The sequence below is a fragment of the Staurois parvus genome, unplaced genomic scaffold (genome assembly GCF_062004578.1).
Source record: "Staurois parvus isolate SC_StPar_1 unplaced genomic scaffold, SC_StPar_1.0 ptg000011l, whole genome shotgun sequence".
Lineage (NCBI taxonomy): Eukaryota > Metazoa > Chordata > Amphibia > Anura > Ranidae > Staurois > Staurois parvus.
Window position 1 is genome coordinate 28,599,620 of NW_028317807.1, and position 13,367 is coordinate 28,612,986.

General features: G+C 38.4%; 1 protein-coding gene across 9 annotated transcripts in view; it reads left to right on the top strand.

Moving 5' to 3' along the window:
* UNC80 (unc-80 subunit of NALCN channel complex) overlaps positions 1-13,367 on the top strand; it is a 223,535-nt gene that overhangs the window by 85,773 nt on the left and 124,395 nt on the right. For all 9 annotated transcript variants that reach the window (XM_089672076.1, XM_089672101.1, XM_089672110.1 and 6 more), the window contains exon 27: positions 2,462-2,627. In XM_089672076.1, coding sequence (XP_089528202.1) covers positions 2,462-2,627 — 166 coding nt within the window. The remainder of the gene's footprint in view (positions 1-2,461; positions 2,628-13,367) is intronic.

The window sequence follows — 13,367 nt, forward strand, 5'->3', positions numbered from 1 at the left end:
TTTAATATTGTTTAAAATACAAAAAAAACCCAGACAAATAGCTAAATGCAGATTTAAAATACACCTACTGTATACAGTCAGGTCCATAAATATTGGGACATCGACACAATTCTAACATTTTTGGCTCTATACACCACCACAATAGATTTGAAATGAAATTAACAAGATGTGCTTTAACTGCAGACTGTCAGCTTTAATTTGAGGGTATTTACATCCAGATCAGGTGAACGGTGTAGGAATTACAACAGTTTGCATATGTGCCTCCCACTTGTTAAGGGACCAAAAGTAATGGGACAATTGGCTTCTCAGCTGTTCCATGGCCAGGTGTGTGTTATTCCCTCATTATCCCAATTACAATGAGCAGATAAAAGATCCAGAGTTCATTTCAAGTGTGCTATTTGCATTTGGAATCTGTTGCTGTCAACTCTCAAGATGAGATCCAAAGAACTGTCACTATCAGTGAAGCAAGCCATCATTAGGCTGAAAAAACAAAACAAACCCATCAGAGAGATAGCAAAAACATTAGGCGTGGCCAAAACAACTGTTTGGAACATTCTTAAAAAGAAGAAACGCACCGGTGAGCTCAGCAACACCAAAAGACCCGGAAGACCACGGAAAACAACTGTGGTGGATGACCAAAGAATTCTTTCCCTGGTGAAGAAAACAGCCTTCACAACAGTTGGGCAGATCAAGAACACTCTCCAGGAGGTAGGTGTATGTGTGTCAAAGTCAACAATCAAGAGAAGACTTCACCAGAGTGAATACAGAGGGTTCACCACAAGATGGAAACCAGGAAGGCCAGATTAGAGTTTGCCAAACGACATCTAAAAAAGCCTTCACAGTTCTGGAACAACATCCTATGGACAGATGAGACCGAGATCAACTAGTACCACAGTGATGGGAAGAGAAGAGTATGGAGAAGGAAAGGAACTGCTCATGATCCTAAGCATACCACCTCATCAGTGAAGCATGGTGGTGGTAGTGTCATGGTGTGGGCATGTATGGCTGCCAATGGAACTGCTTCTCTTGTATTTATTGATGATGTGACTGCTGACAAAAGCAGCAGGATGAATTCTGAAGTGTTTCGGGAATATTATCTGCTCATATTCAGCCAAATGCTTCACAACTCATTGGACGCCGCTTCACAGTGCAGATGGACAATGACCCAAAGCACACTGCAAAAGCAACCAAAGTGTTTTTTAAGGGAAAGAAGTGGAATGTTATGCAATGGCCAAGTCAATCACCTGACCTGAATCCGATTGAGCATGCATTTCACTTGCTGAAGACAAAACTGAAGGGAAATGCCCCAAGAACAAGCAGGAACTGAAGACAGTTGCAGTAGAGGCCTGGCAGAACATCACCAGGGATGAAACCCAGTGTCTGGTGATGTCTATGCGTTCCACACTTCAGGCTGTAATTGACTGCAAAGGATTTGCAACCAAGTATTAAAAGTGAAAGTTTGATTTATGATTATTATTCTGTCCCATTACTTTTGGTCCCTTAACAAGTGGGAGGCACATATGCAAACTGTTGTAATTCCTGCACCGTTCACCTGATTTGGATTTAAATACCCTCAAATTAAAGCTGACAGTCTGCAGTTAAAGCACATCTTGTTCGTTTCATTTCAAATCCATTGTGGTGGTGTATAGAGCCAAACATGTTAGAATTGTGTCGATGTCCCAATATTTATGGACCTGACTGTATAAACTGTTTATTTGCAGAAGAATTTTAATTCTGTTCATTCGGTAATAGGATTTATACAGTTTTTGCACACTGCGTACCACATTTACCTTTTTCATCACACTGGTAATATATTGTCCTGTGAGCAGGTAGGTGGCACAGGAAGCCCCAAAACCTCAATGAGAAATTATGTCAGGTGCCTCAGCATGCAGCATAGCAAGGGTTTGTGAAATACCAGACAGTATGAACAAAGTTACACTTTCTTTGGCAAAGAGTTCACAAATATGTACTGTATTTTAACTGTGTAAGCTTTTTGCCTGAGTTTCCTTTTACTGTGTATTACAGAAGAGCTTTAAAAGACTCCATTCCTAGTGATAGTTAACATATATTTTGGTAAAGAGGTCCTTCAGTTAAAATGATCATTCAGTTAAAGTTGTAATCGGGTAAATGAGCAATTAAAAAAAGGTTAAATTGCCCCTTAATTAAGTCTCAGGGCACTGTATTGCCTTTTGATACTAAAAAGTGATTTCTGAACTCAGGTTACTTATCAATGTTCCTGCTGCCTGACTATCAAAAAATGACATCCAACTAAAGGCGTTCTTGTGTGATAGCATAGATTAGTGTTTGTGTGTTAAAGAATGATCCCTGGGTGGTTGGATTATTCTACACAATGCCCCAAATAATATTTTTATATTTACTCTTAGCCGCAACTATGAAAAAAATGCATTCATTAAAGCTAAGCAAAGGCAGACTTGTAACTCTGTTTATGACCCTGTATAAGGATCTGGAGACTTGTCGACTTCGTCTGGATCCAGAGATGGACCGGCACAGATACGAAAGGAAAATAAGTTTTGCTGGAATCCTTGATGAGAATGAAGATTCTAAAGACTCTCTGCACAGTAGCAGCCACACCTTGAAGTCAGACACAGGATGTGAAGAAAAGAAAGGTATGGGATAAAAGCAACTAGTCTAACATAAATATAATTACACAATCTTTATTGGCTTCTTTAGTGTGATTTTGTTTTGCTTGTGAATGATATAATTTAAAGAACACCTTGCAGATCTGTCAAAGCAGGAAGAGACTGCCAAATGTCCATAGTTGTTGATTTGGATTTTATTTAAAGTATATGTTTAAATATCAGGATTTCATTATTTCTATATATATTAATGTGGTTGATTAAAGGCAAACAGGGTGTTCATTTTGCAAGTGAATTTCACCTTAGCTTAGAGAATGAGGTGAAGCTCTGCTGACTTCTTTCATTAAATCATTTGTAAACAAATAAACTGTTTTTTTTTTTAATTTCCCTTGCACTTGATTAGGTATTCTTTGCAAAGTAAATGTAACCACATTCACTAAGCTAAGGGAAAATTCCATTGCAAAGTGCAAATTTCCTTTGAAAGTGAACAACCCATTTGCATTTAGTAAACAATGTCTTTAACCAGTAAATAAAATAAATATATGTGAGCGCACACAAAGAATAAAGCAGCTGTGCACCAGGTAACCATAAAAAACCTCTAAACAGACAATGTAAATAAGGAGTGCAGTGCTAAAAGGAAATCACAATATGAGTATTCAAATGTATATACACCATTAAATATACAGTGACATAGTTTTTATGACTTCCTGTCATAAAAACTATGAAATTCAATCAGGAGGAGTGACATCACAGGCACAGAAACCTGCTGTATATAGCTAAAGGAGGGAAAAACTGGCACGCTAGGAGCAGCTGGTGATCAAGACCATATGAGGGAGTCTACCGGATTCTAGATACTTTCCAGATTGGCAGATGACATCAGGAAATATACACAAACGCTCATTTAATTGCGCGTTCTGGTGAGTGCACATTCTTTTCGCACTTAATATCACAGCACCTTACCCATAGGAGGATGCAGTTGCATTGGAGCACCTCAAGTCACTTCAAGTCACCTAATGAACTGTATATTTAATGGTGTATATACATTTGAATACTCATATTGTGATTTTCTTTTAGCGCTGCACTCCTTATTTACACTGTCTCTAACCACCCTGCCTTATTCCAGGCCATGAACATGTTACGTAATGTACAAAATATTCTTCCTTAAAGTGTTACTAAACCCACAACAGTAAAAATCAGTCTGCATATGCCGTAAAGCATACTTGTTATACTCACTGTGAACCTAAGGGGTTAATCCTCTGCATTGTGTAAAAAGGCGATTTGATCCCGTCTTCTCTGTTTTTCCTCTTGTTCAAATGTCTATGTCTTATCTCCTGATAAGACAGACTGAACCTGTAGCCAATCTGCACATGCTCAGTTTGGTGTGTATTGCTAGAGAGTTTTTTTTTTCTTGGGAGAGTGCATGTGATCAGCACAGGGCCAATTAGCACTGCCCAGACAGAGGTCAGGGGTTATGCATCCTCCTAGATCAGAAAGAAAACTAATCCTACAAACTTTAACCAGTTCTCTGCTGAACACTGATAGAAGTCACAAGCCTGCTCTAAGTGCTGATGAGAAAAGGTATTTAGCAGTTTATATTTACTAAAATAATTGCACTTCCATGTTCTGTGTACTGTGGGAGACCAGATATAGTAAATGCAGGGTCCTGGGTTTAGTAACACTTTAATTTTAAATACTGTTAATAATGTGAAAATGAACAATAACATAGTGAGGTCAGTAATGCGTAAATAACAAGACTTTTCTTCCCAATTTGATTTATATAAATAAATGATATGCAATAAACAGTGAGACATTGGTTTGCCACTATATGGTTAACTGCTTGGCACCAGCAAATATAGCGGCTGGGCCTTGAGAGGCTGCATATTTGCGTACCCGATGTAAACAAATGTGCCAAGAGCATGCATCCTACTTGTGATCAGGAGCTTCCTGATCATGTGACCGCTGTGACAGCCACTCATAGTAGTCACAGGACCCTAAATGTCGTCCCGCCTTCCAATGTCACAAACCTCTTACAGGGCCGTTAGGTGATGGCGCCAAGGGGTTAGTTTAGTTCATGTTGACTATCTTTGTTTTAACTCAGTGTTATGCAAAATAGCAGCTAGTAGAGCTGAAGAAACAGTCATTTACTAAACCAGTAACCATTTGTTTCAACATGACACTTAAGGAAACCTTGTCACCAAGTCTAACATTTATTTACATGCTTTTTTTAGTGATAGAAAATCTTTGAGTCCTAAATGTGTCTATAAAATGTGTTACTAACAAAATCTAAGATGGCAGCTTCCTTGGCTGTAAAAGACAAGAGGGTTTAGTTCCACTTTAAATTTGCAAGGGTTGTAAATAGAAAAGAGTGCATAAATGCATTTGGCTATACCATTGGCTTTGACAGATTCCTGAATAAGCTACACAAATGTACAGCCTATAATGCCATCTACTGTATATCATTTGAAGGTATTAAGTGCTAAAGGCATGGATTGGTGTTGACACCAAACTGTTAAAGTGGTCATTTGTAGCTGCTATGTAGCCTTATTTGCAGTTATTTAAGTTCAAAGTACTTGTCTCACTGAATATGTTCAAGGGGAATCACATTTACAAGATTGGACAGTTTAATGTTTTAAAATGATATAATGTTTTCTGCTATGCCAAAAGGCTTCTCACAAACTCCATTGCTTGTAAAATCGATTAACTTCATTTTCGACCTCTCTGGCCTCCTAATTTAATCTAGTTATATCAATTGTCTTAAGTCTTCAACAACCCATCTAACACGATCTGTTTATTGTTAATGGATTTGAATGCTAAGAATGAAAGACGCTAGAAATGTTTAACAGTGGAGGTCAGAGTACGTACAAATTATATATAAGTATGTTTTTGTGCCACTTTTTGTGAATTTTTAGGTGAGTGATGTCATTTTATTTTTTCTCCCGTGGTGCTGTCTTCAATCAAGCCCCATTTTTGAATTTTTTTCTTTTTAAAGTTTGTATATCATATTGCAGAATGTGTGATAGAGGCTGGCTCTGTAAACATTTTATATTGTACTGCTTTCATAGAGGAATGGATTTTGAATGCTTAAAATGCTTATAGAATGTGTAAGAATAGTAGGTCATTTTTAGAGTGATAAGCCTTCATTATCCCTTTCACTAATGAAAACATATAACCGTTTACTAAGCAGCTGACAATTACATGTAACGTTTATACAACATGACTTGGCATCCTTTCATCAAATTCCTTTACTCGATTAATTTTAAAATTGTATAACTTGTATGCCTTTATTGAGTCATAGCTTATTTAAGTTGGTCCAACAATACTATGGATTAATACACTTGTAAGGACCTACTAACCTTCAAAGATGTTTCTAACTATTTACAGACTTTGACAGAAATTAAGATATTTCATATTTTATATAAGGATAGTACAAAAAAGGCAATGGCAGTTTCTGATTATTTTTAACCAGGGACCTTTCATACTAGCTAACTGCAAAGTCTCCTTGCTTTGTAGTCCTGAGCTTAAATCCTACCTAGGACACTGTCTTCTTAGACATGTATGTGTTCCTTGTCTACTTGGGTTTCTCACCACAATTCAGAATATATTGCTAAATGTATTGGCCAGGGTGTATGCAGGTATGGTGGGGGCATAAGGTTGAGGGTCCATTGAAAGCAGGACTGTGAATGGTTATTTTTATTGGTTAAATTTGGTGTACAATACATGTTATGAGTACAAAAATGCAAGATCCAACACTTTTGAAAATACTGGTTGCCTGGAAATGTTTTCTGAATCACAGACCTGGAGAATGAAAGCAATAGGGGATCCTGTATTCTTATGGCATGTCATTGACCCAAGAAAGCATTCTGGGTCAGCATGACAAATAGGAAACTAGTGTTTGCAGAAGAAGGTTCACAATAGGAACCCCATTTTTTATGTCAGGTTCCCTTTTTGTGCCTTGTAAGTAATATTTCAGGACTGTCTACATACAGGAAATAAAGTAATAAAGCATTATATTTTAATTCCAGTGAGTGCTTTTGTAGCTGGGGTCCCAAAATACACAAATTTGATAGAAGTAAAGTTGTACTGACGGCATAATGTAAGCTGTCATTGCTTGACCTTTATCTAAGAATGTGTGTTGTCTAACTGTCTCTGGCTTCAATGCTTTCCAAGACACTGACCTGGAGCAAACATGTAGATTGGGAAAGTGAGCGTGAAGTCAAAAGTCTTAATTTGTATGCTTGCCCCAATATAATGCAGAATGTACCGAAGCCTTTCAATTAGCCAAGGAACTAGTATTTTAAAAAAAATAGTGTTGCAGATTTTTTATTTACTCAGTACAGATTTCTTTTCAAATTAATGTGTGCTTTGCCCATGCAGGTTAATGGTAATGCCACCCTTCCCTTTCCTTGACTCCTGGCTGCTCAGTTCATACACCAGGAGAGAACACAGTCCTGTGTATGCTCTGAACATGAGAACAAACAATGTGCTGGCTTCGGATTTTGTAAAATTGTCATTGGGCACACTGGCACCGGTTGGGCAACACTCCACAAAATGGGGACTACCCTCAGGAACAGGAAAGGAGAATACACACAATCCAATGAGAGTACCAAACAAATGTCCAAAGGTCCAGGGTAATATAATTATAAAATTGATTCAAAGCAGAATAAATCCAATGATCAGGGGCCAAACACACCCCTCCCTTTCATCAGAGCTAAAAATGGTTGTAAACCAGTGAAATGAAAAAACATATCTCTCCGTAGTGTGTTGTAGCCTCAATCCAAAGCACTTTATTGTGGTTCCTTCCTGCTCTCTCTTCTTTTTGCTATCTCCATGAACCATGTTACTCTGACACTACAGAATCCTGGGGAATGGCACTTCCCCCGCCAGCACACACCAGCTGATTGACAGCTTAAGCTATGCATGTTTCCCAATAAGACTTTTGGGGGGGAGTCTATATCCTTTGCTCAGGTCACAGATTACACTCAGCTCCCTGTTCTGTGTTCTGCAGCAAGTGATGTCAGATCCCTGCCCCCTCCCTGCTAGAGCTCAGAATGCTGTGTAAAATATGTACTTTAGGAGGTTGTAGAGGAGAGAGGGCTGCAGGTACAACTTTTATAGGAAGATTTTTTTTTATAATTTCTGTGTCTCACCTGAGGCTACTCACTTCAGTGGGTATATGTAAGGGTTGCAGCTCCCCTCTCAACTCCTCTCCTTATACTTACCTCAGCCCCATCTCAATCCAGCATTGTGCATGAGGGAAGCAGCTATCCTGGGACTCTCTCTTACTTCACTGGCTCACACAGCTGCAGGACCCATTGACTCCCGCTGCTGTCGATGACAGCCAGTGAGAGAGCAGGGGTGTGGGGACGAGACATGATCTGTGTGTGAATGGACATTGTCACCTGGATTTTCTATGTTCAGATGTAATAGCCACTCAGCAGTCAGGATGGAGAGTACTAAGCCATATTCTTTGTTTAGGCTGACACTGGAAGCATTCAGCTCTGAGCACTTCTGCGTTCAGTTTTGTGCTAGCAGCTTCTAGGTAAGCAGCAGATCAGGGATCTGTAGACATATTAGGGGTGTAGTTTCTTGATGTTTTTGTAAATGGCATCTGTCTCTATGTTTATACTGTCACATAAGAGTCACATCAGCCCCCTCTGTAACCAAAACTTAGCAGATGCTGTCATGACTTTATCATGGAAGATTCCATTAGAAATAGTAGAACTGGAAGAAATATTATCTCACATATCTTAATTTCTGAGGTTCAAATGTTTACACAAATTATGAATTATATCAAAGTCTGGTTCACATTAATTATTTTGTATGTATTTCTATTTATTTTTATTACAATTAATATAGGTGTTGTAATTAATTAAACTGGTTACAGTTTCTGTGCTGGGCAACTAATATTTCCCAAATAAATGCCAATGTTATTTAGTCTCAGTTTGGTGGAAGGATAGCAATTGTATAAATAGCAATGTGATATACTGTGCGTGTGTTTGCTTTTATTTATTAAGAAGGAGAACCAATTCAAATGCTTTATCTGGTGAAGTCACGCTATCACAAAAACCGTTGTTTTTATATAATAATGCATCTATCGTCTCAAAGAACTCTAGTCAGTCACTAAGACCAGAAAATATGTTTTCAATTGTCTAATAAGCAAGAATATAGATATTAGAATATTTCTTCTATTTATATACAGTATGTATGTTCCATCACCCTACACACATTAGAAACTATTTTTAAAGTGAACCTTTGGCCAAAGCAAAAAAACAAAATTACCGGCTGCAAGTGTATGGCCGCCTACATTGTCCTATCATTATCTATGGATGCTGAAGGAACTCTCACTTCAGAGCAACCTGGAATCTCCTGTAGTTATTGGAGATCCCATTTTAAGAACCAAAATCCGTCTGTACTCTTTCCTTCTCTCTTGCACTACTTTTTGGTCTGAAACAGGGGTGGACTGACTATTCGGGCACTTGGGCACTGCTCGATGGCCCAGGGTCAGTAGGGGTCCCAATGAGATGCCCCTGGCACCTTTCATAGGCTTTTTTTGATGTGGTTTGATTGTGGGCAAGGACACAGGGGCCCCATGATCCCCTATTGCCCGGGGACCTCATGAGTTGTCAGTCCGCCCCTGGTCTGAAATAAACACCTCTATACAATGGTATTTAACTATTTTACTAACAATCACGTATCCCATACGTTCTGGCTTTAAAAGGGACAAAACAAGCAGCAGCATTAAGCGTGTTTTTATCGCTTTTAGCAGGTTTCAGATGTTTTAGTAAAATGGATATCAGCAGCTATAGTCCTATTTTTACAGGATTCAGTGTTTCGGGGGTTTTAAGTAATTTTCCAATCAAAAAATGCAGATTTGTGCAAAAAAGTTGCTCTGGAGGTGACAGGGTTAACTACCAAATGTGTTGATGTACACCATTGGTGGTCAACTTGATAACTAAATAGGCCCTCAAGTGTGGCCCCTGACATGTCCAAAGGGCCACACAATAGAATTTGTACTTAATTATACCAGTTCCTGCACGTAACATGTTTACATAATTTACACACACTCTGGTTAAATTGCATTGCAGTGCTATTTTGTTTACGTTTGCAAGTATTATGTGCTGCAGCACGTTGAGATGCATTGCAGCGTGTCAGAATGACTGCTGCCAACTCAGAATCGTGCAGCAGCATGACGTCAGTACTGTACAGGAGTGTAAATATTACACTATTTGAGGCATATGTGCTCTTTGTGAGCTTTATTTCATCACAGCTTGTCCAGACAGAGTGGTAGCTGTGGATACAGTCATTTGGCAGTTACATGCATTTATGGAACTTCTGTTTAGACACAGGGGTGTTCATTCTGTTGCAGTGGCAGCCACCAGTTTTGATGAGTTTTGAGTTCACAGGGAGACGGTGACATCAACGGCATTTTTGAATTACGTTACTGCAACCAAGAGCACTTTGTGGTGGTGGACTGATGCTTTCAGGGGTTTTTTTTCCACTGAAAATTTGATTATATGGACGGTTATTTTATTTTTACTCGATTCTTGAACTTTGTTTTTTTTTATATGTCTTTATTAGACACACAATTTTGTATGATCGGCGCTGCACTTTTATTTTTGTACACATTTACTTAGGTTTGGTATATTACCTATTGGTGTCAGCTGCCTTATATTTCCAGATATAGTGCAGATATTGTTTGCTTTATTTTAGTTATCTTATGTTGTCAACCAATTGCTGCTGCTAACTTTCTTGTTTGATTTAGCAACAGGCTCACTTTAGCTTAAGAAGGTGAGGTGAGAAAAATCAATCAAAAAACCTCTTTTTGCAGAAACCGAACAAAACCATAGTCTTACTCGCTATCTAAAGATGCAATCTCCCTAATTTAAAGTGTTACTAAACCCACAACAGGAAAATCAGTCTGTATATGCAGTAAAGCATGCTTGTTATACTCACTGTGGAACCTAAGGGGTTAATCCTCTATATTGTGTAAAAAGGCTGTTTGACCTTGTCTGCTCTGATCCGCCCCTCCTTCCACAGTCCCCAATACATCTTCTGATAGTACAGGGCCCTAGGAGGTGCTCTGCACATGCTCCGTTTGGTGTGTATTGCTAGTTTTTTTTTGGGGGGGTGCATGTGATTGGCACAGGGCCAATCAGCACTGCCCAGACAGAGGTTCAGGGGTCATGCAGCCTCATAGGACAGTCAGAGGAGAATGAAAACTCCTCCTACAAGCTTTAACCAGTGCTTAGCTGGACACTGATAGAAGTCACAAGGCTGCTATATACTACTGACAAGAAAAGGTATTTAGCAGTTTATATTTACTAAAATAATTGCATTTCCATGTTCTTTGTACTGTGGAAGACCAGATATAGTGAATGCAGGGTCCTGGGTTTAGTAACACTTTAACATAATATAAAGGGAATCTGTTAGCAAGCAAAAAGCACTTGGGCATTCAGGTTTTGTTTTGGTTAGCATAGCTCAAAAGTGTTTTTGATACAGGTTCTGTTTGGATACACCAAAAGCAATGAATAGCTATAGACATTTTGAGCTCATATACTGTAGGTAAAGAAACTACATAGATATTTATAAAAAAGCAGAAAGTTTATTTTACATTAAGTTTAAAATCACATATAACACATATCTGTTTTAGGGGTTCACACATTGTTTCATCCAAGTAATCCCCATGTGAACTCAATGCGTTTCGAATCATCTGCTTTAGGATAACATGTGAATGATATCAATACAATGGAACCTTTGGGCGGCACAGTGGCTTAGTGGTTAGCACGTCTGTCTTGCAGTAAATGGGTTTTGGGTTCGATTCCTGCATGGAGTTTGCATGTTCTCCCTGTGCTTGCGTGGGTTTCCTCCCACACTCCAAAGACATGCTGGTAGGTTAATTGGATCCTGTCTAAATTGGCCCTAATATGTGTATGTATGAATGTGAGCTAGGGACCTTAGATTGTACACCCCTTGAGGGTTAGGGACTGATGTGAATGTTCAATATATATATATGTAAAGCACTGTGTAAATTGACAGCGCTATATAAGTACCTGAAATAAATAAATAACCTAATTTCTAAAATCAATACAAGCGATACAAGGTCTGCTGGGACAAACTCAGTGTGAAGCTTTTTTTCCAAAAACAAGGGAGACAGAGGATGATACAAAATTGTAGAACATAGAAATTGGGTTCCAGTGTATAGATTATCATTCACATGTGCTCCTGAAGAAGATCATTTGAAACACGTTGAGTTCACTGATGGATTGCTTGGATGAAACAATGTGTGAACCCTTATAATGGATATGTGTTATATGTGATTTTAAAGCTTAATATAAAATAAACTTTATGCTTTTATACAAATATCTATGTAGATTCTTTACCTATATGAACTCAAAAAGTCCATAGCTACACATTGCTTTTTTGTTGTATTGGTTAGAATAGCAAATACCTAAAACCCATGTTTTGACTGTTGATGACAGTAGTCCTGTTAAAAAAAAATCCCTCACTTTATGTTATGGTAAAAACATTCTCACCTAGTCAGGAACAAGGGCAGATCTCCCTAACATGACAGAGTAGCAAAAAAAAAAAAACACTACTAGTAGGGTGAAGCAAAGTTAAAACCTCCAATAAAGTAGGCAGGTCTCCTGTTATAAAACAAAGGACAGGTAGCCTGTAAAAAAAGAGATTCAACACATACCTTTCCACTGGGTGGTGAGTAAAACCTTTGCCCTCGTGAATAGTGTGTGTTGGATAGTGTAACCCCATGCTCTTTGGCTCTTCCCACTGGCCACTACTGTGTCCCATAGTGATGTACTGACCAGTGGGAGGGAGCACAGTGCTAAGTGGATGACCAGTTATCTGACACTCCCAGAAGTGTCAAATACCATGGGCAGCTGAAGCTCCTAAAAAGATCAAAGATTTTAAGTATTAAACTTTTTTTTTTCTTAAAGATTGCCTGTCTTTCAATGTTAATGTTTTCTTACTGTCTGTATGTCCATTAGAGATTTCCTTTCATTTCCTGTTACAGCAACAACATTGTCAGGAGATAGGTACTGGAGAGAAAGTTCTCTAAAATGATACAGCCAGTAACTAAATAAATCAAATAAAAAGCTAACTGGGGTTTTAACTGCTTTCTATCCTATCCAAAGTTAAAAAAAAGTATTGCTAGAGACACCTTTTAATCTCTCAGTGTCTGGATTAAAGTTACAGTGTAATATAAAATATATCATCTGGAATATTGAATTTTTGTGGCCAGGCTTTCCATTTCTGAACATCAAACCCACTAATTTTCTGGCAATAGAAAATTGCTGTATCTGGTTCTACATGTCACAGATTTGCGTTATCAGCTTACTTCCATAGTTTGCAGTCAAAATTACATTTTCTGCAAAGCCAAAAGTATACATAACCTTGTATTTTTTAACACATTTTTCCATCAGCTTTTCTTCCAATTGAAGTAGCAATTAACTACTATGTAAAAACTGGGTGAAAAAAAATTAAATCAGGTTATGCCCTCCTTTCACAAATTACTGGCAGCCATTCGATAATAATTTATGAACCGGGCAGTGTCAGTTCTGTTACTCTCAAATTGCATTTTATGTTGTACTCAGACCAAGGACCTGTGTCGATGGACTTTGGCATTGTGTTGATGGCATCAGGTTGACGTCAGGTTGACGTCAGTTTGACAGCGTTCTGAAATCATTCAGAATTACTGACAGGTGCCTCTGACCAACAGTTGACGTCCTCCTCACTTGCGCTGACCTTTTTCAAGAC